At 43.1% G+C, this 25319-nt stretch overlaps 1 protein-coding gene across 1 annotated transcript; it reads right to left on the bottom strand.

The window, feature by feature from the left end:
* Window positions 1-983: 983 nt before the first annotated feature.
* LOC126095654 (putative odorant receptor 85e) lies at window positions 984-12930 on the bottom strand. The gene is made up of 3 exons (XM_049910413.1): window positions 12785-12930; window positions 9213-9396; window positions 984-1121 (listed from the first exon to the last, which is right to left on the bottom strand). The coding sequence occupies exons 1-3, from the start codon at window positions 12928-12930 to the stop codon at window positions 984-986; spliced, it is 468 nt and encodes a 155-aa protein (XP_049766370.1).
* Between the last annotated feature and the right edge of the window lie 12389 nt (window positions 12931-25319).

Raw genomic sequence — 25319 nt, 5'->3', positions numbered from 1 at the left:
CTTACTCTCTGTGTTGTGTTCATGAAATTTCATAACAGACTTAGGCAACCTTTGATCCAACTCTATCTCTTTCAACTTACCGCACAGTTTGTTGGTGGGTGCATTATCGCATGCTTTGTCTAAGTCAACCTATGCAAGGTGCGTCTTCAGTCCATCATTTGTAGGTTCTTCCATATCAATAACTGTACTAACGATATATGGACCATAAAATTAGGTGAAGCCACTGATCTATGCGGCATCAGCTAGCGCTAAGGTTCCATGCTGAGGTGGATCTGCGTAGAAGTGGTCATGCAGTGCGTGACATCGACAGTCTCCGAGAATCCTGCGGCCTGTACATTTTCCACCAGCGTAACAGAGAGCCAGTAGTATTCGCTGCCCCATTCATACATAACCAAGCTGACATGGCGTTCTGCATCATCAAGGATGCTGCCCATGGAAAGCTACCACTCAGCATATGTTGCAAACTCATTCCTAGTATCAGCCATCGCTTGCAATGCTTTCGTTGACAATCCATATCGAAGGCAGCAAAATAACAGTTGTTATTGTTGAGGAAACATTCTCAACTCCGCATTTGGTGCACTACAGGAGAATCCATACCACAGCTGCCTCAACAGATATGCGTACTCGTGTCATTCAGGCTGCCGGTTGTACCATAGTTGAAACTTCATCGATCAAAGAACAATGAGGATTAGCGCAGATGAAATATGCAGAGCTTATCAGGAACTACGATCTTTGGAGGTTAGGTACCTATCGTTTGGATTATGAACACATTAGCAGGTTCTGGACTGGTGACAAGATGGCGGCAGTTGCTTGAGCAGTATGTCGTGGTGCTGGATGCAGTGAGAAGAGTGTTTGCGAGTGACAGCAGTTAAGTGGGTAGCATTCCAGGGTACTGCACAGAGTGAGTAGAGTATCTGTGAGTGGAGTCAGTTACCCGAGCAGCACGCGCTGTGAGCAGAGTGTTTACGAGTGGCAGCAGTTGTTTACCTGAGCAGCATGTCGTGGTACTGGACGCAGTGCGCAACCACCTTGTGCAGCTCTCTCTCCTGCGTGGTCCCTGCACGGCGCAGTGTCCTGGCGGCAGCAATCTCCCAGCAGTTTCGCAGCTTATCTCCCAGCTCCTGTGGGCACAGTTTCCCCGAGTTGAAAAAGTACATGAAGATATATTTCTCTATACAGCTCTTCAAAAGGTGTTTAATGTAGGCTAGCACTTCTGTAGCACAAAGATTTACTAACTACAGACATTAAACAGACATGATTTACCGACGTCACGATACAACAGTGTTTACAACTTTACACTGTATGAACGTAATACATCTCGTCGTTCTGAACTCAGTGACTTGTCCACATTAGTGCAATAGGTTTATATTCTCACAAAAGCTTTAACAGTAGGAAGACGAGAGTAATGTACATTAAGTTCAAGAACAAAGGATGATCAATAAAAATGGAAGACCAAGAGAAAAATGCATGGAGTGAAAGGGGTGTTAGGTAAGGATGCCATTTTTCTTTTCTATTCAGTCTGTATGTGCGATAAGCAATGAAGGATATTAAACGAAGGTTAAGAAGTGGAATTAAAATTTAGGGTAGAAAGATTTCAATGACTGTCTGTTTGAATAAATTGATTACCTGTAAATACCAGAAGGAAGATTATAGGACATATTGAATAAAATGAACCGTCTACTGAGCACGGAGTACCGATTCAGGGTGAATAAGAGGAAGGACGAAAGTATCCTGGGGTAGCAGAAATCAGATAACAACAAACGTAAGAGGATTTTCGAGGGCCGCATACTTGACGAAAGGGAGTAACTCTGCCACCTTTGATGCAAATAAGGCATGTTGGACGAAGCAAAGACTAGACAAGAAGGAGACTAACAAAAGACAAACAGAGCATTACCCCGGCAAGACAAATATTCTGGTATGAAACATAGACATTAATCAAAAATAAATATATAGAAATTCTACTGCGGAGCTCAGAATAGTATGTAAGTGAATAATCACGGAATGTAGGAAAACGCTAAGAGAAGAAAATCGACTGGTTTCTGATGTAGTGTCGCAGAAGAAAGCTGCAGACTGGTAGACTTGTAAAATATGTCTGGGTGTTCTCGGCAGAATCGGCTTTTAAAAGACTATATAGAAAATAATAATTGGAGTGATAACTTCATATAACGTTTGTTAACGCATATGGAAATAACTGCTACCCTGTTAGAAGGAAGCTTTGCGAGTAACCCATTTAGAAGAAGACAGAGAATCGAGTATGTGCAACAAATAATTCCAGATATATCGCTGTAAGTATAAGTCAGAAAGAAAGTCATTGGCACCCAGGACACCCATTAGAAAAATTTTGAGTTCATGTTGACTAATTCATCTATTGGTAAATAGACAATTGTAGTTGAGAGACAAAGTCATTGGCACCCAGGACCCTGATGAGAAAAATTTTCTGTTCATGTTAGCTAATTCATATACTGGCAAATCAGCGTCGGATGCTAAACTAATTCGTAATGCAATGGATGAGTATTGCAGGTTTTTCTGTATGAGAGAGCCTAATGAAAGGGGTATCTAAGTTGAAATATGGGCAATATTTGCAAAGGAATGTGAGCGCAAGGGAGATTTTTGTGTATAGTCAAAAGTGGAAGTCCTTTTGACGTACAATATTGAATGATATAACGATAAAATAATAAGAGTTCGTTATGGATACAGAGAGAAATTAACGTCTACTGAAAGCAACAAAAGGACTGTGAGTTCAATTATGCTGTCCTATATAGATGAGATTGGCAGATATGTGCTCCCTCCCTCGGAGGTTCGAGTCCTCCCTCGGGCATGGGTGTGTGTGTTCCCCTTAGCGTAAGATAGGTTAAGTTAGATTAAGTAGTGTGTAAACTTAGGGACCGATGACCTCAGCAGTTTGGTTCAATAAGATCTTACCACAAATTTTCAAATTTCCAAATATGTATTTATGTGATAATTAGTGTTCTTCTGTTCCTGTATGTGTCATCCTTGTAAAACGAAGTGCATTCCTTTATTTATTACACAACTTCAGGAGGAAATATCTACAGGAAATTTGAATTACTTCGTTGTATTACGTATTATTTCATACTATCATTTACGTTTGTAGGTTTAAGTTGCATACATATTTTCTCAGGAAACGTTTGTCACATATTTTTATTCTGGTCGCCCGCATACTTACATACACAGTATTACCGGAAGTAACCCTACATCATTCCGTAATGCGAAATTGAACATCAGATGCCACGAGAAACGGTCTGCAGCGTGACGGGTTACAAAAGTTTTCTCGTTCGTTGTACTGTTCACTGCAAAAACTTCACCTATCTCTGCTTACGTATGCACTGCGCTGACGACGTAAAAGCAGCGTTGAAGATATCGCCGAGAGTACTTACGTTGCAAAGTCCGCGTAAACTCTGGTAGCAAGCTGTCCCATAAATTCTTATAATACTTTTAGGGCGGAAAGTGGTTGCTTTGTTCTCTCAGTAAAATGCCAAAATTCTGAAACGAATCTTGTATTCCATTTCAGTTTAAAAGAAATACCTGCCATGAGCCCCATGTAATTAGCGAACAACATCATTGTCCTAGTTTACAGTTCACGCAACCCAGTACACATGCAAAGCAGCCAGAAATGTACTTAAGTCCAATCCCAAGAATTACGTGATTTCACAGTCAATACTCCGTTACTATGTTTGAGTTTCACATTCAGTTCTTTTCAGTGGATTTCTGTTAAAGATATTGATCGCCAAATATTCCATATACGGATACAAAACGTGCCACACAGAATTTTTACAAAGGTCGAAACTTCACACGAATTAATCTTTCCAACAGAACAATTCTATAACTTCCAAACTTCACAGAACTGTCCGTAAATGCAACTGCTTCTACAGAAACACAATCTGCAAGCGAAATTCCAGTAAGTTATTCATTTTACACATAATGCAGACGGACACGTTCAACATGACCTCCTGCCCGTACAATAGCTGCCCGGCGACTACTCAGTGCTGTTCCTTCCACAGCCTATAACTACCCGGCAGCGCACGGGAACTGCTGAACTCTGGTTGATCAAAATGTCCAGCCAATCAGAACAATCGTTCGAGATCATTCTCGCGCCAAAACTGTTCTACGCCAATCACTATTCCCAGTTGCATTCTCGTTATTTCAATATTCAAATATTAATATAATGTTTAACACAACCAAATGAAAGGAAAATTAATCTGGGAATCTATTTAGAAAACTATTACTCTACAAACGACTATTCTGGCTGGCTTGTTACAAAAGCAAGTACAGTTACACATATGTCATCAGCAATGAGGGGAAAACACAACTTTCTCACTACACAGTTACGTAATGTGGTACGTTATACAATACTGAATTTCTATGTATGTCCCACTTACACACTCTCACTCATTCTCATTCATTCCACAACAACAAAACAAATACATATTAATAAAATAATAATCTTTTCTGGGTTTTATATTTCGAAAATGAAAAGTAGTTAATATTTTTAATATGAAAATCCAAATAAATTGACCTGAAATTTTGTGAACTCCAGTCATCATTTAAAATGTACTAAAGGACAAACTGTTATTATTCCTAACTAAAGTTTTTAGTCTCAGTGTCGGTTTGGGGTGTTTTAGGTAATTTTCTGTAACCCAGAAACTATGACTGATAGAAGGCTGAAATTTGTATACCATATTCTCCTGAATAACAAAAGGCAGTGTTTCGACTTTGAACAAAGTTAAATAATATTTAATATAGTTTATTTTGATTCTTAAGGGTTTCAACATTCAGTTGCTCGAAGTGACACAGATACCGCTTCCCACGGCTAGCATAGTGGCAGCTTGAAATGTGTCATTGATAAGACATCACTGGCTGCCTCCTTCACAGCCAATGGCTCCAATGCAACGGGATGTTCTGCAAAGTAGCTTACTGCAATAAAGTTATCGTGTATTGATTCGCGACACTACAGGACCCTTTGTATAAAGGGGAGGCGAGGAGTATAGCGTTGCCTGTACAGAAGCAAGAACAGCAGAGTGGATCGGGCAGGAAAGCTCATCGACATCTGACGTGGATGTCACCGATGTAACAAACCCATCAGGAACATTACAAGCCTTCTAAAGTTGCCCAAGTAGCCTTCTGTAACGTGAAGTGGAAACGCGAAAAAACAGCAGCAGCTAAAACAGGACCAGGCAGACCTGATGTACTGGCCAACAGAGACCGTCGAGCGTTGTGTAACATGGCTATCAGAAGTCGTATGAAATGAATTGAAGGGATCCGTCGTGAGTTTCAAAGTCTTACTATAAGTCAAGCTTCCGCAGTGTCAGTGCTCAAGAAGTTGAACAGAATGGAACCCAATGATCGAGCAGCTCCTCGTAAACCACTGTGTCGGGAGTCAGTGATAAGAGACACTTGAGGAGGTGTAAGCAGCAACACCAACGGACGGCGAATGCCACATGACGAATGGTTGGTAGTGATGGATCATGCTGTAACCTGTGGCAATGAAATGGAACGGTTTGTGTGACACATTCCTTAAGAACGGTACCTCCGGTCATGCGTAGTGCCAACAATAAAGGACTGACAACGCGATATTGCGGTATGGGACTGTGCTCCTTCGTTAGATTATCGTCCCATCTTTACGGTAAGGGTAACGTTTCATTCTGAAAAATGTTGACATTACATGCGCTGTGTACTGCAGAAGAACAGCTCGGAGACAGTGCTATAAAGCAGCTCCCCGGAGACCGTTGATTATGAACAATAACATTCCCAATGTGGACAGGTCTGCACAGAGTCCCGTACTGAACTAAACAGAAATTCTTTGGGATTAGGTAGAACATTGGCTTCGCTCCAGACCAGAGAGTCCCAGATCACTGCCTTTTCCGTTTTCGGCTCTTGAGAAAGCGTGAACTGCCATTTCACCACAGAAATTCATCCACCTAGATTGTGTCCCTCAGAACATTAAGCCTCTATAAATGTAATGCGCGGACGCACTCCTCATTAAATTCCACTGGCAGGTAATGCGAGCTCCAGGAGCAGCGTCTTTGATCAGTAATCAACCACGCCACCGCTCAAATTTTGAATAAAAATCAGGATTGACGGCCGGATACTTCCGGCATAAGAAGTCACCCCCATTCGGCCAGCGAACTTGTCAGAGCGGTCGAAGGAGCGACAGAGGTTCAGGTCACTCTCTTTCTTTTTGGGTAGGAAATTGCCCTTAAGGCTAAAGAATCAGCAATAATGAGCAGCACGATTATGCAGAGGGCAATGGAAGCCACTGCCTTAAAGACACGTGATATGAGTCAACGTATCATGTGTCCTGTAATTGAAAAAGTGTCGGAATGATCTCGATATTGGCAGAAGATGGTTCCTCATCTGGATTTCTTGGAGGGGACAGCCAACGGGGAGTTGATCATGAGGTAAAGCTTGAATAACCAATTAAAGGATCACGCTCTACCTGTCAGGGCGAGGATTATGAATAGCTTTAACGTGGCAGGGACGCCATAAAATCTGAAAAGGGAAATTCAAAGATTCAGTCTTGCACGCCCTGGTTCCAAAATATCCTGAAGACAGACGTTGACTGTGGATATTGCATCACAGACAAGGTCCCTTCGACTGTTCAGAGATGTCACTAAACCCGCCAAAAGATGTAAACAACCATGCATTAGCAGTGCCAATTAGGCCGACTGGTTCCGACAGCCGATCAGTTCCAGTCATTCCAACAGGAAGGAGGTGTACGGCTCGTGTTGTCTGTAGTTCAAACATGCCTAGACGGTCAATACCACGGTTCGATCGCGTCCGTATTGGCGCTTTGTGCCATCAAGGGCTCTAAACAAGGGATGTGTGCAGGCGTCTCAGATTGAACCAAAGAGATACTGTTCGGGCATGGAGGAGATACAGAGAGACAGGAACTGTCGATGACGTGCCTCTCTCAGGCAGCCCAAGGGTTACTACTGCACTGGATGATTGTTACCTACTGATTATGGGTCGGAGGTACCATGACAACAACGCCACCATGTTGAATAATGCTTTACGTGCAGTCAAAGGACGTTGTGTTATGACTCAAACTGTGCGCAATAGGTTGCATGATGCCCATCTTCACTCCCGACGTCCATGGCGAGTTCCATCTTCTCAACCACACCACGCAGCGCGGTACAGATCAGCCCAACAACATACTGAATGGACCGCTCAGGATAGGCATCACGTTCTCTTCACCGATGATTGTCACATATGCCTTCAACCAGACAATCGTCGGAGATGTGTTTGGAGGCAACCAGGTCAGGCTGAGCGCCTTAGACACACTGCGAAGCTATAGCAGTAAGGTGGATGTTCACTGCATTATGTGGGGTCGACGTACGCCGCTGGTGGTCATGGAAGGCGCCATAACGGCTGTATGATACGTGAATGCCATCCTCCGCCCGATAGTGCAACCATATCGGCAGCATATTGGCGAGACATTCGTCTTCATGGACGACAGTTCGTGTTCCCATAGTACACATCTTGTGAATGTCTTCCTTCAGGATAACGACATCGCTCGACTAGAGTGGCCAGCGAGTTCTCCAGACATGAATCCTATCGAACATGCCTGAGATATATTGAAAAGACCTGTTTATGGACGACATGACCCACCAACCACTCTGACGGATCCACGCCGAATCGCCGTTGAGGACAATACTTGTGGATAGTATGCCGCGACGAATACAGGCATGCACCAATACAAGAGGTCGTGATACTGGGTATTAGAGGTACCGGTGTGTACAGCAATCTGAGCCACCATCTCTGAAGGTCTCGCTGTAAGGTGCAACAACATACAATGTGTGGGTTTCATGAGGGATAAAAAGGGCGTGAATGATGTTTACGTTGATCTCTGTTCCAATTTTCTGTACAGGTTCCTGAACCCTCGGAACCTAGGTGATGCAAAACTATTTTGATAAGTGTAAGTTGATATCTGTAGAGGAGAGTTTCGTTTTCCAAAAGCTTCGTAACAAATGAGTATAATATATGTTCTATAATTATACAACATACTGAGGTCATTGATACAGGCTTATGTGCATCTGTCCTACGACCGTTCTTGGAAACGAGAACGACCTGCTTTCTTTCCAGTTACAAGGAACTTTCGTTGCTCTAGCGATGTACAAGAATACTCCTGCTATAATGGGGTAATTTCATTCCCATAAACTCTGTAGAACCTTTCAGGTAAGTCATATGGTCCTGATGCCTTTCCACTATAAAACGATTTTTTTTCGTGCGTCGTGATCAGTTATCACTATATCTGCCCTTTCGATATTTGTATGGTGATGGAAAGGAGGGCCCTTGTTACGATCTTAGCTGATGAAACAATTTCGGAAGCCCGAATTCAGTATTTGGTCTTCTCTTTGTTATCTTCCGTTTCGGTGCGAATACGGTCACAGAGTGAATCAATGGAGGATCTCGAACCGCTTAAGGTTTGTGCTCACACCGGTTGACATAATTTTAATTTCAGAGTCATTGTACGTATCTCTAATTTTTCTCCTTACGCTTACTTTCGCTTAATTGAGGTTTTCACTTCTCCTGAATATGTGATGAAGCTCTCCCAGTTCCGTTCGACAGTCAATGATTGCAAAATCTTTCGGCATTCGTGCAATGATTGTGTCTCAGTAATATAATTCCTCCTCTTCTGTTTCGAGGCAGCGACTTGAGTAAATCAGTCTTCTTCTTGTCTAGCTCGATGTCGATGACAGCATAGTTAATGGGGGACTGTATAGACGATTCTGATCCCTTTACTAACTTTATGTAATACTACAAGAGTTCGACAATCTAAGTTGTAGTAACACTTTAGGGCGAGTCAATACCGTAACTGTAGAAGTACTTGTATGTTTTCTATGGTTTATGGCATTCTACCACACGTATTAACAGAATCCAGAGGGTGTCGGCACCATATATACGTTGCCTGGCAGTTGGTAAAACTGTAAATTGAACATGAAAGCGTCAGTGAGTTTTGGCAGAGTAGAAGACGTCTATAGACTACGGTGAGGCTCATTGCTGTAAATGCAGGTAGCTACTGGAGATATAAAGTTAAAATGAATCGTGCAGTTTCAACATTCTACGAATAATGTATAGTTTTTACAACTACAAGCTTTTGTCTATTATTTTAATGTAGATTACAGATTTCGTGCTCTGTTGCGAATGACAAAGCTGGAGAACTTTAGGAAAGCTCGTATACTTCAACGCAGTACCTCGAACTGGCCGCAGGTGAGCAGCATGAGCGTGATGAACATGATGTCGGTGACCATGATGAGCATGCCGGCAAAGTAGATGGCCAGGCACTGGAAGGCGTACACGGCGCCGTACACCCGCCGCTCGCGCACGTCGAACGGGTACCAGGCGCCGCTGGGGAACTCCGCCGTCTCCGACATCCGGCTGTGGACAGGCGTCACAGCACTGCACGGCACGGCATATACAGCCAGCAAGACGTCTTCTGATACATCACATCTAAGTTTTACGGTTGCCGGTAAGACACTCAGAACAAATACAATGTTTTGGGAACGACTGGTTTTCTAAATTCCCTGGTGTAAATCAACGAACTGGCTCTATAATATGCTGGGAAGGGGACACAGACTGATGGTATTTGCCAAACGTACACGTGTCACCGTTTTCGATAGTCAACCTCTGTCAGCACGTAGGTGGCTATACCGTGAGACTGTCATAGAAACATATAGTTAACGCTAGAGGACCATTTATTCTAGAACGTTTGCAGTCAATACCTTTTTGAAGATAACTAAGCATTATGACTTTAGTAAGACAAATTATTTGAAGGATTACTATGATAAAATATTTACAGTTATTATTAAACCATCAATACAAATACAAATCTCAAGGATAATTTGTCTGGACATACACGTGACACAGCAACTGAGCAAATAAGGGGCAGAGGGTGGTAGAGGACTATTTCATAGAAAAACTCGATAGAGTCAGAATGAGATTTTCACTCTGCAGCGGAGTGTGCGCTGATATGAAACTTCCTGGCAGATTAAAACTGTGTGCCCGACCGAGACTCGAACTCGGGACCTTTGCCTTTCGCGGGTAAGTGCTCTACCATCTGAGCTACCGAAGCACGACTCACGCCCGGTATCACAGCTTTACTTCTGCCAGTATCTCGTCTCCTACCTTCCAAACTTTACAGAAGCTCTCCTGCGAACCTTGCAGAACTAGCACTCCTGAAAGAAAGGATATTGCGGATACATGGCTTAGCCACAGCCTGGAGGATGTTTCCAGAATGAGATTTTCACTCTGCAGCGGAGTGTGCGCTGATATGAAACTTCGTGGCAGATAGAGTCAGTTTTCCATGAAGGCGTGTGAGGATGATGAAAGGACTTTGGCATGTGTATATCACTCCTTGTTGTTTATGTGGCAGCGTGTTGACAGATGGCCGCTTTCATCTTTCGTGTTCTCAGCTTGACGGACGACGTCGTGAGTGGCGTAGATCACTCCTTCTTCGATGGCGGGTGAGATAATACGTTAGGCATAGCAATCTCAGCGGCGGCCGACGTGGTGTTACCCTCCTCCTGCTCCTGGTGACTATGTCTGCGTTGACTGTCTCGCAGAAATGGCGTGATATTAGGAGGCTGAGGTCAACAAAGGAAATGTATTGTTGCTTAACGATTTGCCCGTTCGACGTGGATCTAAAATGAGTTTGTCAGAAAGTGACGACAAAAATCGTAATGAACTGCAGTGGTTTGACTCAGAATCGAAAGACTGATCCATCACAGACTATCATTCCTCCAGAAGACAAAAATCGCTCTCACTTGTGATTCCTGTGATTATAATCGCTGAATATTCAGTTGAGCGGACAACTGTTAATTTTTACTATTTGTAGTATAACGGTAACATAACCGAGGAAGTCACACATTTAATTGCTTAGAGTCATTAGCTGCTTCTTGCACGATGAAAATGTGTTGTATAACTCCAAATCTCTCTCTCTCTCTCTCTCTCTCTCTCTCTCTCTCTCTCCCACCCTCTCTCTCTCCCAGCCTCTCTCTCTCCGTCCGAACAGACGTTGAATGCCCAACGGTATCGACCGACCACAGTGTCTTCCTCAGCACCCAGGCGTCACGGGATATGGAGGGGCATGTGCCTCTGGCGTTTTCAGTTTTACGTGGCTGGAGCCACTACTTTTCAGTCGAATAGTTCCTCAATTAGTCTCACAAGGGCTGTGTGCACTCCGCTTTCCAATAGCGCTCTGCAGACGGGGGCGGCCAGCCATCCAAGTGGTCTGACGGGAACCGGTGTGACAGCTGCGACAAGGTCCTTGCCTATTTTGTTTAAACCAAATTGAAAGCATCTGGTCTGCTGACAACTTGACTAAACAATAGCTAACAGCTTCATCTACATTTGTATCATGCAAGCCATATTACGTTGGGTAACGGAGGGTACTCCTGGAACCACTAACCGATCCCCTCATCCCTTTTCCAGTCACGGATGGCGCATTGAAACATCGATTATCGGTAAACCTCTGTATAAGCTCTAACTTCTCGAATTTTATCGTATTGATCATTCCGAGACTTATGTCGGAGGAAGCTATTATTTGCTGACTCCTTCCTCAAGGAACTCTCTCGGAATTTCAATAGTAAACCTCTCTGTGATGCACAACGCTTCACTTGTAGTATCCGCCAGTAGAGTTTGTTGACTATTTCTGTAAAGCTCACCGACTAACAGATCCTGTGACGAAAGGCCTCACTTTTCGTTGGACTTTCTCTGTTTCCTCATTTAGTTCAACTGTCGTCAAAGAATCAAAGAGGGCACCCCAGATTGCAACAGCTTGGAGAACGCCAGACGTGTATTTCGTTTCATTACATGGTTTCCTCTCAATTGACTGTAGACTTTTCATTCGCAAACCTCAGGCGATTATCAGCAGGCCCGCAATTTCATTATAAACCGCTTGTAACGAGGTGTCTAAAATGCCTTTTGAAAATATATATATTTCGTTAAATATTTTTTTTTTCTAAAACTTCAAGTATTGGTGTGCAAACCTATATGTGGAGCGTTTAGCTACCGTTAAGGCACTCCTTTTCTATTGTAAGTAATACCCGACACATTTCCGTTAAGCAGTACCACGAAACGAGAACCATTAGGTGACGAATCTTCCTGGCAGGTTAAAACTATGTGCCAGAACGAGACTCGAACCTGGCGCCCTCACCTTTCGCGTGCGTGTGTTCTACATTCTGAGCTATCCAAGCACCACTCACAACCCACTCTCACTGCATTACTTTGTCAGTACCTCATCTCCTACATTCAGAATTTCATAGAAGTTCTGTATACCTTGCGGGACTGACATTTCTGGAAGAAAGGGTATTTCGGAGACACGGCTTAGTTACAGACTGGGAGAATGTTTCCAGAATGAATGATCACTCAGCAGCGGAGTGTGTGTTGATTCGAAAGGTTATGTTCTATACTGTGCTGAAAGAAGAAGCCGGCCGGTGTGGCCGAGCGGTTCTAGGAACTACAGTCTGGAACCGCGCGACCGCTACGGTCGCAGGTTTGAATCCTGCCTCGGGCATGGATGTGTGTGATGTTCTAAGTTCTAGGGGACTGATGACCTGAGAAGTTAAGTCCCATAGTGCTCAGAGCCATTTGAACCATTTTTTTAAACAAGAAACATAATATCAGTGGTGAATTGAAGCAGACGGTGCTGGAAGAGTTTCGTACGATTCCGGTACTCGCAATCCGACGAATGCAGGTTGCTGCGTGTAGAGTGCTTGCTGTATTGGGGTTGTATTTGGAGAGGGGGACGAGGCGGAGCGCTGCTGACCTGTGGTTGGTGCTGTTGGTGCTGAACATGGTGTGCGTGGTCTGCTGGATGAGCAGCGGGTGGCCCAGCCAGAAGAGGCAGACGATGGTGCCGTACACGAAGTAGACGAGCGTGTAGGCGCGCGACCGCCGCAGCCAGCGACGCATGCGCCCGGGAGCGCCTCGGCGGAAGCTCTCCCCCACCTGCGGCCACAAACCGTGCTCGCGCTCTGCACTTACCACTACGACCAAATTAACTATTGTCTGGTGCTTCAGAAGGCGCATCACCAATGAATACTTTTTTTCTCTAGTCAAACTGAGCCCCAAGGCTTCCTCCCTCTTAATTCTCTTCACTACCTCATTACGTACTTAGTCAACTAGTATAGTTTGTAGTTTCGCTGTCTCTCTTTGCTTCGTTACTGCTCGCGTAACAACTAATATATGAGATAAAATATGTTGCTACGAAAGGAGCCCTGAAATACAGGGTTATTACAAATGATTGAAGAGAGTTCACAGCTCTACAATAACTTTATTATTTGAGATATTTTCACAACGCTTTGCACACACATACAAAAACTCAAAAAGTTTTTTAGGCATTCACAAATGTTCGATATGTGCCCCTTTAGTGATTCCGCAGACATCAAGCCGATATTCAAGTTCCTCCCACACTCGGCGCAGCATGTCCCCATCAATGAGTTCGAGAGCATCGTTGATGCGAGCTCACAGTTCTGGCACGTTTCTTGGTTGAGGAGGTTTAAACACTGAATCTTTCACATAACCCCACAGAAAGAAATCGCATGGGGTTAAGTCGGGAGAGCGTGGAGGCCATGACATGAATTGCTGATCATGATCTCCACCACGACCGATCCATTGGTTTTCCAATCTCCTGTTTAAGAAATGCCGAACATCATGATGGAAGAGCAGTGGAGCACCATCCTGTTGAAAAATGAAGTCGGCGCTGTCGGTCTCCAGTTGTGGCATGAGCCAATTTTACGCGGGCTACGCGTGAGACTTGCCCGCACGCGTTCAACCTTTTCTTCGCTCACTGCAGGCCGACCCGTTGATTTCCCCTTACAAAGGCATCCAGAAGCTTTAAACTGCGCATACCATCGCCGAATGGAGTTAGCAGTTGGTGGATCTTTGTTGAACTTCGTCCTGAAGTGTCGTTGCACTGTTATGACTGACTGATGTGAGTGCATTTCAAGCACGACACACGCTTACTCGGCTCCTGTCGCGATTTTGTCTCACTGCGCTCTCGAGCGCTCTGACGGCAGAAACCTGAAGTGCGGCTTCAGCCGAACAAAACTTTATGAGTTTTTCTACGTATCTGTAGTGTGTCGTGACCATATGTCAATGAATGGAGCTACAGTGAATTTATGAAATCGCTTCAATCATTTGTAATAGCCCTGTACTTTTTAAGGATGCTGTGCTGTGACTTTCTTTGGATAATTAATTTTCAACAAAAAAAATATATTGTGTTCTTATTATTCTGAATTTGGCCTTCTATTAAAGGAACATTGTTTCGTTACTGTAACTCTCTATAACGTACAACATATCTTCCTTACTTTAAATTTATTGAAAGGTTACTGAAAATTATTTCGTTATCAATACTGATGTCACAGTACGCAATGTTTCTTCAACATCAAAATTTTGCAGTGGATTTTTGTTATGAGTAAAACACCAATAATTACCATGACTAATACGAGAACATGAGGCTACTATCAGGAAAAAAAATGTTTTTACTATAATGTTTGCCAGACCAGAACTACGCACAGCAAGATTTCTTTTATGTTTTGAAGGTAAATTATGTTTTTGCACTCTTAATAAGCCCGCGTCCACCTGTAAAACATATCATAAAATCTGCTGCTCTGCTCTGCAATTCCGAAAGCTGAAAGAAATAATTTTAGTTCACTATCACCTGTCCGCTTCTTTACGGTATGATTGGTTTCATTTAATGGAGACTGAATGCGCCGCGGCAGCGGCTCGTTCGTTCGTAGCGCAGCTCTGCACCACGAATAATATTTAAATAGCTGAAAACGACACAGATATTATCTTCAAAAAACGGTACATAATTCTATACAAGTATAAAACATGACACATAATGTTTTCTCTTTATTACACAAAGTTCACACAATCGTTGTCCACGCAATTACAATCATCCAGTTCAATTATTATTTTCTCCTTTTTTACCACATATAATATGTGTTTTGCTAAGAGACGTTACAGTAGCTCTCTTCTGTAGTAGCAGATTTTATAATCTTACATTCTCTACTTTTCTAATCTCTTTACCACTCAAGTACAACTTCCATGTATCACTATATTACAACTACTTCAAGTTTTGGCAGTGCATAAAACTAGTGCTCTCTCTGAGTAAAGAAGCAGTGTTACTTTCAGTGTTCTTACACGTCTCCATATCTTTCCGGAAACGGAAGCGAGGGTTCTTCAAGATCCAGTCTATTGTACAGCCAGCTCTTTTCAGCTAAATAAGCAGATACACCAAATAATTTGTCTACCTCACTAGACCTCGTGCTATACATAGTGCAACACCGCTTCTGTACTCGATAACAACGTCAGGACGCCGAGGAACGTGAAGCGATAGGTCAAAAAAGGGCAATAATGTGGCTTGATGGATGCAGCGTCAAAAAATTGCTCTGAGCACGATGGGACTTAACACTTGAGGTCAGCAGTCCCCTAGAACTTAGAACTACTTGAACCTAACTAACCTAAGGACATCACACACATCCATGCCCGAGGCAGGATTCGAACCTGCGACCGTAGCAGCAGCGCGGTTCCGAACTGAAGCGCCTAGAACTGCTCAGCCTCAGCGGCCGGCGGTGCAGCGTCTAATGTTATTGTACTTTTTTTCTCTCTTTAAATGAACGTATTTTGTGCCATCTTCGCCACGCTTGGCATTCCAACTTCCGTATCTTGTCTTAGGCTGTTACAACCGCAAAATCCAAAATTTGAGATGGGTTTCAACTACATTTTACTGGCTGCCCCAGTGAGATTATCATACGGTAAAACTTTCCAACTTTAACACTGTATGTTTGCGTTCAGCAGTTATTGTACTACATCACATATTTCTGTTAAAATTAAATGTAATTATATGAAATGGGCTTTCTTTAATTAAATTATTTCGCTTTGGAAACATTGCTGAAAGGCTCGATGAATAGGACCAGTAATAATGAAGACTATTTCGATTATCCCAGGCGGCCCGCATCTCGTGGTCGTGCGGTAGCGTTCTCGCTTCCCACGCCCGGGTTCGATTCCCGGCGGGGTCAGGGATTTTCTCTGCCTCGTGATGGCTGGGTGTTGTGTGATGTCCTTAGGTTAGGTAGGTTTAAGTAGTTGTAAGTTCTAGGGGACTGATGACCATAGATGTTAAGTCCTATAGTGCTCAGAGCCATTTGAACCATTTGATGATCCCAGGCGTTCTATAATTGCTATAAATGACGTGACTAGTTTCTTGATTAGTCTGTCCCCTAGCCTGAGTTAAAAGTTAAATTGCTTCGGACTGATGTCTGTAAATGTATATCCACTATAGCTATGCAGTAGATTTTGTAAAGAAGTGGGGTACATAGTTTTCCTTTGCGGTGGAAATAATATACTGAAACTTCCAAAGCTCTTTTAATAAGCGAAGTTGTATTGGGCAGTGATAGCTACCTAACAACGAAATACTACGAAATTACTAACACGACCACAACTTCCCACAGTTCATGTTCCTATTAAAGCTACTCTCAGACGATGTGTAAGTTCTTTTGGCTGCTATGAGTCACACTCGGTTACGACTAACTATGTTGACAAAATTCATAAATGGTATGTATCACTTCCGGTATAAAAGGTTCGTTATATTATTATTTCAGCCAAAACTAGTCACTAATTTTAATGTTTTCCTGGAAACATTCTCAGTGATGGGTATCGTCGTCTTTTTCTCACTGGAGATCCAAACTCACTGACACAGAATGACACACAACACTCCATAATTTAATTACAATAAAGACGTGACATAGGCTGTGATTTTGATTTTCGACGATAAGTTAATTTTTACCGCATTTATACAAGGCACAAATGGCATTCTCTTTTTCACAACAGGAAAATCCAAACCATTCACATATATTGTCCATTGTGAGCTAAATATCACCGGTGCTTTGTTGACGAAAATCTTATGCTTCGTATATTCAAAGACTGTAACTGTGGTTCTCAGCTACACGTTCGGTGTGAACAAGAACTGGCGACTAAAGATGATGACTTGTGGATGACACGCATCTCCCTGGCTAGGTACGGCAACTGATACCGAAGTTCTTTCATGTAGGCCATGCAGAGGACTCTGCGAAAGAGGAATGTTTGTGGCTCACCGCTCATCAAAGAAAGATCATTCGTCGAGTCTATCCGAGTATATGTTACGTTGTAAATCAATGGAAGACCGATTTCTTCACAGATGAGCTCCATTTAAAGAAAGGGAACTAACATATTAGATGTTTTGATGTCTTATAAAACCTGAATCCATCAAATATTAATGAAAGATGTGCCTACTGCTCAGAAAGAATTTCTGCGATGCACGGTTAAGTAGAGTGTATGCAACGTAACTCCACTTCTATGCGGATATATAGGCACTGATACGTAGGTAAGCGATTGGCATGCCATTCGTATCTGTCGACCGTACGTGCGGTAAATGCAGAAACACGAACTATTGCTCCATTATTACCAAATGTGTTCGAACAAGACCAACGTGCGGTTACCCATTTCTTGGCTCCCGTAGGACAAACACCGCTAGACATCCAACGGATAATGAACATTGTGTATGAGACACCACGTCTGTCGAAGACCATCGTTGGGGAATGATGTGCCTTGTTCTGTGCTACTGCTTCATGATATAGCGAGTCCCCACATCGCAAATAGTGCAATGCACAAGTTAGGCCAACTCAAGTGGAATACACTCAAGCCCCCGACTAATAGTCCTGATCCCACCCCATGCGGTGGGCACATCTCCGGACTCATATAAAAGGCTTTGTGAGGCCTACGATATCTGTCGGACGAGGATGTGCAGCCGGCAGTTACGGACTTACTTACTAAGCAGAACAGCTGGTTGAAGACGGTTGTCTTCAAGAAAATGCACCGTGGCATCATTGCCTCAATGTTCACTGCGATTTTGCTTTCCTTCATGCTTGGCGTACCAATTATGGTCTGAACGGCCTTCTAACAGAAATTTTTTAATCGACCCTTATAGATTTATAAGCCTACTTATTTTTACAAGCTGAAAGTTACTTCTTCTGTACAAAAATAAGGTCCCTTGCATGTCATACAGGTGCGGTAGGTAAATTTTTGACCGTGAAACAGTGACTGATCGCCCAGGGATCGTGTTACAGGCGAATAATTTAAATGATAAATATTTCAGCTCGATCTCTCGATTTTAATCATGTAGATTATGTTTGTTTAGCTCTCTGTTTTATCACGAGAGTCTAAACTCGAAGACTAGCACACGGAGTTCTAGCAACTCCCCTACATATGTGCTAGATACGATAAAGGCAAATTTGACAGCGTCATGACGGTTACTTTCCCTTCGAGATACATAAAAACCATTAATAGTAACCAAATGATTGTCTAGCTGCTCAGGTTACCACGTTTCTGATGTATGTGACCTTTGATACGTAAAACAAGTTTCCTACATTTCAAAATTATTTGAATGCATAGCTAATTTACATACCATGTTTTATGCAACTAAGGCATCTTGAAAAACATTTAACCTAAGATTCATGTTGTCGGAAATCTGACTGAAGAGGTATTTATTCATAAGCCTTTTAACGTACTATGCGATGAAAAGGGCTCTTAGACTCTATAGTGGACTGAAAAAAGTGAACTGTATATTTTTGGCTATTAAGAAACACTGTGTTCTTAATGGCATGCATGGCTCTGATGCCTCTGCTCTTAGACGCCAAGCTAATGCTAACAGTGTAAGGCAGAAAAATATTTCCGTAACGTATTACCTACATATACTTGGAAATAAGATTGTGTAGTGTGGTATGATTATATTCACGATAGACAAGACTTTGGTTTGTATAACAACTTGACAATGAGGAGATATTAACTATCGCCTCACATAGCTCAGTCCATGATGATACTACATTGAAGACAATGTCTTGAAATTGATGAAACCGGAATCATATTTTTTCAGGAATTTAGCTTACATGCCTTCATAACATTGCTGGAGTGATAAAAATCGTGATGTACATCGTATCAAGTGTGTTACTTTGTCTTTTCGGCATATAATATAGACACACTTACCACTGAGTCATGTTAGCTGGAATAACAAGTAGATAGTTTGAAATCCATATAAAAGGAATAACGACAGTTTTGAATGTTATTAAACCATTCCATTTTTAACCTATTTAATACATTCTATTAGGTGAATTTCACTCATCTGTCTGAAACAGTCCCTTCACAGAAAGGAGCGTAAACACGTTCCCTGTGTAAAGTTTTATATCTTTTGAGAACCAGCAATTTTAACAATTAAAGGTGTATGAAAGTTCCAGTCATATGGTGGCAATGGACGTAGATTTCATTGCCGCGTATTAATCCAGTGTGATGGACTCGAATATTAATGCAAAGTCTCTTTGAGCGATGAACTGAAGTTTCGAGATACCGTACCAATGAACCGATAATTTTCAGTCCTCCTAACCGCAATAAATTGGAAACGCAATCCCCTCATTCGATAACTTGCTACGTTGTTCATAGGTACCGCATAAGTTCCCTAATTCGATTAATCCAGAGCTCATCACTTCTATAATCAGCGTAAATTCTGCACTCAAATCTCATATTTCCATTCAGCGTTCAATCAACAGATTCTCATTTCTAATACACATTTGTCGCACTCGCAGATACACTCCTGGAAATTGAAAAAAGAACACATTGACACCGGTGTGTCAGACCCACCATACTTGCTCCGGACACTGCGAGAGGGCTGTACAAGCAATGATCACACGCACGGCACAGCGGACACACCAGGAACCGCGGTGTTGGCCGTCGAATGGCGCTAGCTGCGCAGCATTTGTGCACCGCCGCCGTCAGTGTCAGCCAGTTTGCCGTGGCATACGGAGCTCCATCGCAGTCTTTAACACTGGTAGCATGCCGCGACAGCGTGGACGTGAACTGTATGTGCAGTTGACGGACTTTGAGCGAGGGCGTATAGTGGGCATGCGGGAGGCCGGGTGGACGTACCGCCGAATTGCTCAACACGTGGGGCGTGAGGTCTCCACAGTACATCGATGTTGTCGCCAGTGGTTGGCGGAAGGTGCACGTGCCCGTCGACCTGGGACCGGACCGCAGCGACGCACGGATGCACGCCAAGACCGTAGGATCCTACGCAGTGCCGTAGGGGACCGCACCGCCACTTCCCAGCAAATTAGGGACACTGTTGCTCCTGGAGTATCGGCGAGGACCATTCGCAACCGTCTCCATGAAGCTGGGCTACGGTCCCGCACACCGTTAGGCCGTCTTCCGCTCACGCCCCAACATCGTGCAGCCCGCCTCCAGTGGTGTCGCGACAGGCGTGAATGGAGGGACGAATGGAGACGTGTCGTCTTCAGCGATGAGAATCGCTTCTGCCTTGGTGGCAATGATGGTCGTATGCGTGTTTGGCGCCGTGCAGGTGAGCGCCACAATCAGGACTGCATACGACCGAGGCACACAGGGCCAACACCCGGCATCATGGTGTGGGGAGCGATCTCCTACACTGGCCGTACACCACTGGTGATCGTCGAGGGGAAACTGAATAGTGCACGGTACATCCAAACCGTCATCGAACCCATCGTTCTACCATTCCTAGACCGGCAAGGGAACCTGCTGTTCCAACAGGACAATGCACGTCCGCATGTATCCCGTGCCACCCAACGTGCTCTAGAAGGTGTAAGTCAACTACCCTGGCCAGCAAGATCTCCGGATCTGTCCCCCATTGAGCATGTTTGGGACTGGATGAAGCGTCGTCTCACGCGGTCTGCACGTCCAGCACGAACGCTGGTCCAACTGAGGCGCCAGGTGGAAATGGCATGGCAAGCCGTTCCACAGGACTACATCCAGCATCTCTACGATCGTCTCCATGGGAGAATAGCAGCCTGCATTGCTGCGAAAGGTGGATATACACTGTACTAGTGCCGACATTGTGCATGCTCTGTTGCCTGTGTCTATGTGCCTGTAGTTCTGTCAGTGTGATCATGTGATGTATCTGACCCCAGGAATGTGTCAATAAAGTTTCCCCTTCCTGGGACAATGAATTCACGGTGTTCTTATTTCAATATCCAGGAGTGTACTTTTCCATCTTAAGCAGAAGCAAGCTTACAGCATTGAAACAATATTCGGTTCAATTTCATTATAATTTAAAGCCTGCAAATTCTGAAGAACTCCATTAATCAGGTGTATATTATAACACAAACCTTAAGAAACGTTTTCAAGATCAGTTATGGAGAAAGCACATGCCTAATTTTGAAACGGATGTTGAACGGTGGCTACACTGAGTCACAGCGCCAGAGATTGCGCCAAAGAGTATTACTCAGTCTCCTCCACTGGCAATAGTTCTTCAGAGAATGTCGAGGGCAGTTGTAGTTCTAAGGTTGCCGTGGGCAGTGCTTGTTGAGAGTATGTCGATAGCAGTACTAGTTGTGAGCATGTCGTGTGTAGTTGTTCTGATGGGCTAGACAGCCGATGTTGTTCGATTGGCGATGTTCTAATGATCAGAGTGTATTTTTCGTCAATATATATGAAGGAAACAATTTTTTTTTTTCTTTCAAACTTCCTAACTAGCAATGCCTCTTGGCCATAGGTTCAGTCAACAATGCATCTGGGTTGTGTTCAGGTATTAGACTGTAATTCTAATTTCTATGAGGAATTATAGTATTTCTGTTTTTTTAATCATTTCATTGTAAATTGTGTTTAAAATATCCTTTCGTATTGAGGAAGAACAGTACCAGATGTGTACGTTGAATCACACTTCCACACACAGAACAGTTACACTTGTGCTTTGTTGTTTCGTAACTTTTATAGTTGCTGGGGACTTAATTAATTAATTGTGTTAACCCAAATTTCTTTTCATTCTTTATTGTTATTCTCTGCAGTCAGATTGCGTACTAATACTACTCAGGGCCAATCGGTTACGAGACTTCGTAACCGGACACACAGCTACTAAAAGAAATTATATTTTCATTTTATAATGAAGCCCCCATGCAATGTTTATTTTCGAGGATGTGTACAACACAGTGAGAGGGTATGATACACCAGCATATTGTGAAGCATTTTAGAAATATTCACGACGGTAGCAAGGTACGTTCAAACGCATTACTAACAAAAACAGTTTCATACAAAATGGAGAAATCAGTGACATACTAGGTGGACAAAAATAGGCACAGAAAAATATTAATCGACTTGAGAAAAGTACTGATTTTTAGTGGTGAAACCAGTAGGAGAGTAAATAACCATCCTACATTAAAGATATGACCTGTTTAGTCAATGTCTATTAAATTTAAAGACGGTATTTTAATTTCTGTCCTTTAACAGCCATCCTGACACACAAGTAGCATTATCACATTTCAAAAAAGTACGAAACCAAAACGGACGATTTAAGAATCTAAGTTTACACATGGCCAATTGCATGTAGTTTGCCAATTATAGTATTACACCAATGATTCTTTTTCACATGGGGCCTAGTATACGCCGACAGTAAAATATGTGCCTAAGATGAAACATATTTGGTCCACTTGCGACAGCATGCGCTACCTAATGTTCCATAACGTCGTACATAAAGCTAAGATTCCTCCAGGCCTCATACCTCGGGTTCTGTTAGGTCAGGTGTTTTGGGTAGTCCTTGGGCAGGGGAGCATTTGTATATCCAGCATAGTGATCGTCTTACTGTAACGATCCTACTGTATAGAGTCAAAATTTGGAAGTACGTACTTCTTCCAGCTTGTGCAAATACAGCAAATATATGGTCTACTATATGCCTTAACAGGCAACATTTAGTTCGTGGGCGGTACCTAAAAAAACTGAAAAACAAGGTTTTTGGTCACGAAAACCGATCTACGATTTGAAGGTGGCTATGCACAGCAAAAGCCTGAAATTGCACCCCGATTGCGAACAATCTTGAAAAAATTTTCTTGGTGTCTCTATCTGCATTCGACATACAAAGATTCAAAGTTAACCGACTTCTACATGAAGGAAAGGCACATAATATCCGGTGTGAGGCAAAATGTATTATATAAAGTGACGTACCACGGAGAAATATGCTGTAAAGTCTCTCCTCCATCATCAGAAGGATTCTGGGAACACCATGTACTTTAGCACATGTAAAATGTTTGTGTACGTAAAATATGACCTGAGATGTAAAATTAGTTTTGGGATACTTTTTGTAGTGTTGGCAGAAGAGCCAACACCGTGTTGCTAGAGGAGGCCGAAATGCACGCTATAAGCTCACGCAGGATGGCGTGAGGTCTGGAACAGTTAAAGCAGTTGAGTCTAGTAAATAAAGTACGTAGAGTCTTGAATACTTAACTTTAATCCATAATTGTAGAACATCGCTCTTGATGATACATAATTTGAATCTCAATATAAACAGGCAATGGCGCCTTGCTAGGTCGTAGCAAATGACGTAGCTGAAGGCTATGTTAACTATCGTCTCGGCAAATGAGAGCGTATTTGTCAGTGTAGCTTCGCTAGCAAAGTCGGCTGTACAACTGGGCCGAGTGCTAGGACGTCTCTCTAGACCTGCCGTGTGGCGGCGCTCGGTCTGCAATCACTGACAGCGGCGACACGCGGGTCCGACGTATACTAGCGGACCGCGGCCGATTTAAAGGCTACCACCTAGCAAGTGTGGTGTCTGGCGGTGACACCACACTTTTGATTGATTGAATTAAGCTATTCTAATTCTACTAACAAGTAAAGTTGTATTTATATGAGTTACATGCCCTGATGTAGCAGGAAAAAGAAAGGAACGAGCGGAAAAATACTCGTATCATAGCATAGAAAAGTATGCTCTAGTTTTAAAAGACTCTGACTTAAAAGTTAGGTACTTTCTTCAGCAACTTCAAATATTCACCATAAATTCTGTTTTTTTTTTTTAAGTAATAAGTCCTTACTGTAAGATAATATGTGGATAAAGAGCGAAGGAGGCAATGACAGTGAAAGAGAAATGGTGTGAGACAGTGCCAGTGAAGCATATGTGACAACGACAGAACATTCCTGGGATAAGAGTGAAGGAGGCAGTACCAGTGAGAGCGAAATAATGAGAAGGAGACAGTGGAAGTAGAGGAGAGCCAGTAATAATGAGATACAGAGTCGACAATGACAGTGAGGAACCGAGATATAGTGACAGTGGGAAGATATAGTAACAGTGGGAAGGAATGAATGCGACAGCGGCAGTAACAGAGAGCAAGGGACAGACAGTAACAGCGAGAGGCGACAATAGTAGTAGAATACACGGAAGGAGACTGTGGCTCTGATACAGGAAACAGTGACAGTTACAGAAATTTAAAGAGACAGTGAAGATGATTTGGACTGAATGAGCTAGTGAGAAAGGGCAAATGGGCGTGGATGCGTACGATCGATTTACAGCGATGGAGTAATTGGCGTTAACGAGTTAACGTTAGGAGAGCCTCTCTGACAAGGACAATGAGGAATAGAGAGGAAGTGGCAGTGAGAAGAGACGATTGCAATGGGGAAGAATGAATGGGATAGAATGGAATCAGTAATGGAGTGCGAGATACAGACAGTGGCAATGAGAGGAGACAAGTTAGCAGTAGAACATAACGAAGAAGACAGTCGCTGTGAGACAGGAGATCGTGACAGAGAGGCCCAAAGAGATGATGACAATGCCTTGGGCTGAATGAGTGAGTGGAAATGGGCATATGATCGATTTACAGCAGTGGGTGTCACTGAGTTAAAATTAGGAAAGTTGGAGCGAGTACGAGGTTAGTTGCATTTTAAAAAGTATGTGAATTTGTCTGAATGCCAAAATACTTAAGAGAAACTTCAAAGGTGCTGAGGGAGCTAGAATGACGCTGCTGGTACGCCACTTTTCAGTTAGAGTCCTTTAATAAAGAGAAACATAGTAGCTTTTTATGTGCTGTGATAGGTGATTCACGTGGAAATGATCCTCAAGTGATTGTGGTTGCACGATGGCAATTAACTGATTTTGCATGTGCGTTGGTAGTTGGAGCTAGACACATGGGACATTCAGTTTCGTAATTCGCTAGGGAATATAGTACTCTAAGATGTTAAGAGTATTTTGAGAACACCACATTTCAGTCATTACCTCTTACTAAGGACAACACAGTGGTTGACGGCCGTAGTAGGGTAAAGCTGATATGAGGACAATTTCGATATTAAATTGTTACATAATTGATATGCTAATTAATTACATTCATCAATGAACTTCCCCCTCCCTCTGATTATATCATGGGTTTTCCCCAGCCAGCATATGTCCCCTTCAGTAACCCCTCTGGGAAGTCCCCTCCCCTACTGTCCTCCCCTTTCCCCTCCTGCCTCCACTGACCACGAAAGAAATGGCATTAAAAATC

This window comes from Schistocerca cancellata, chromosome 8 (assembly GCF_023864275.1).
Source record: "Schistocerca cancellata isolate TAMUIC-IGC-003103 chromosome 8, iqSchCanc2.1, whole genome shotgun sequence".
Lineage (NCBI taxonomy): Eukaryota > Metazoa > Arthropoda > Insecta > Orthoptera > Acrididae > Schistocerca > Schistocerca cancellata.
This window is presented reverse-complemented; position numbering and strand designations above follow the sequence as displayed.

What these genes read in the sequence shown, in the direction of transcription:
- LOC126095654 (XM_049910413.1), bottom strand. Translation starts at nt 12,930, where the DNA reads ATGCGTCGCTGGCTGCGGCGGTCGCGCGCCTACACGCTCGTCTACTTC. An exon ending in ACCAACAGCACCAACCACAG is followed by an intron (nt 9,397 to 12,784) that starts GTCAGCAGCGCT and finishes GCCTGTCCACAG; the next exon opens with CCGGATGTCGGAGACGGCGG. An exon ending in TCACCTGCGGCCAGTTCGAG is followed by an intron (nt 1,122 to 9,212) that starts GTACTGCGTTGA and finishes CTGTGCCCACAG; the next exon opens with GAGCTGGGAGATAAGCTGCG.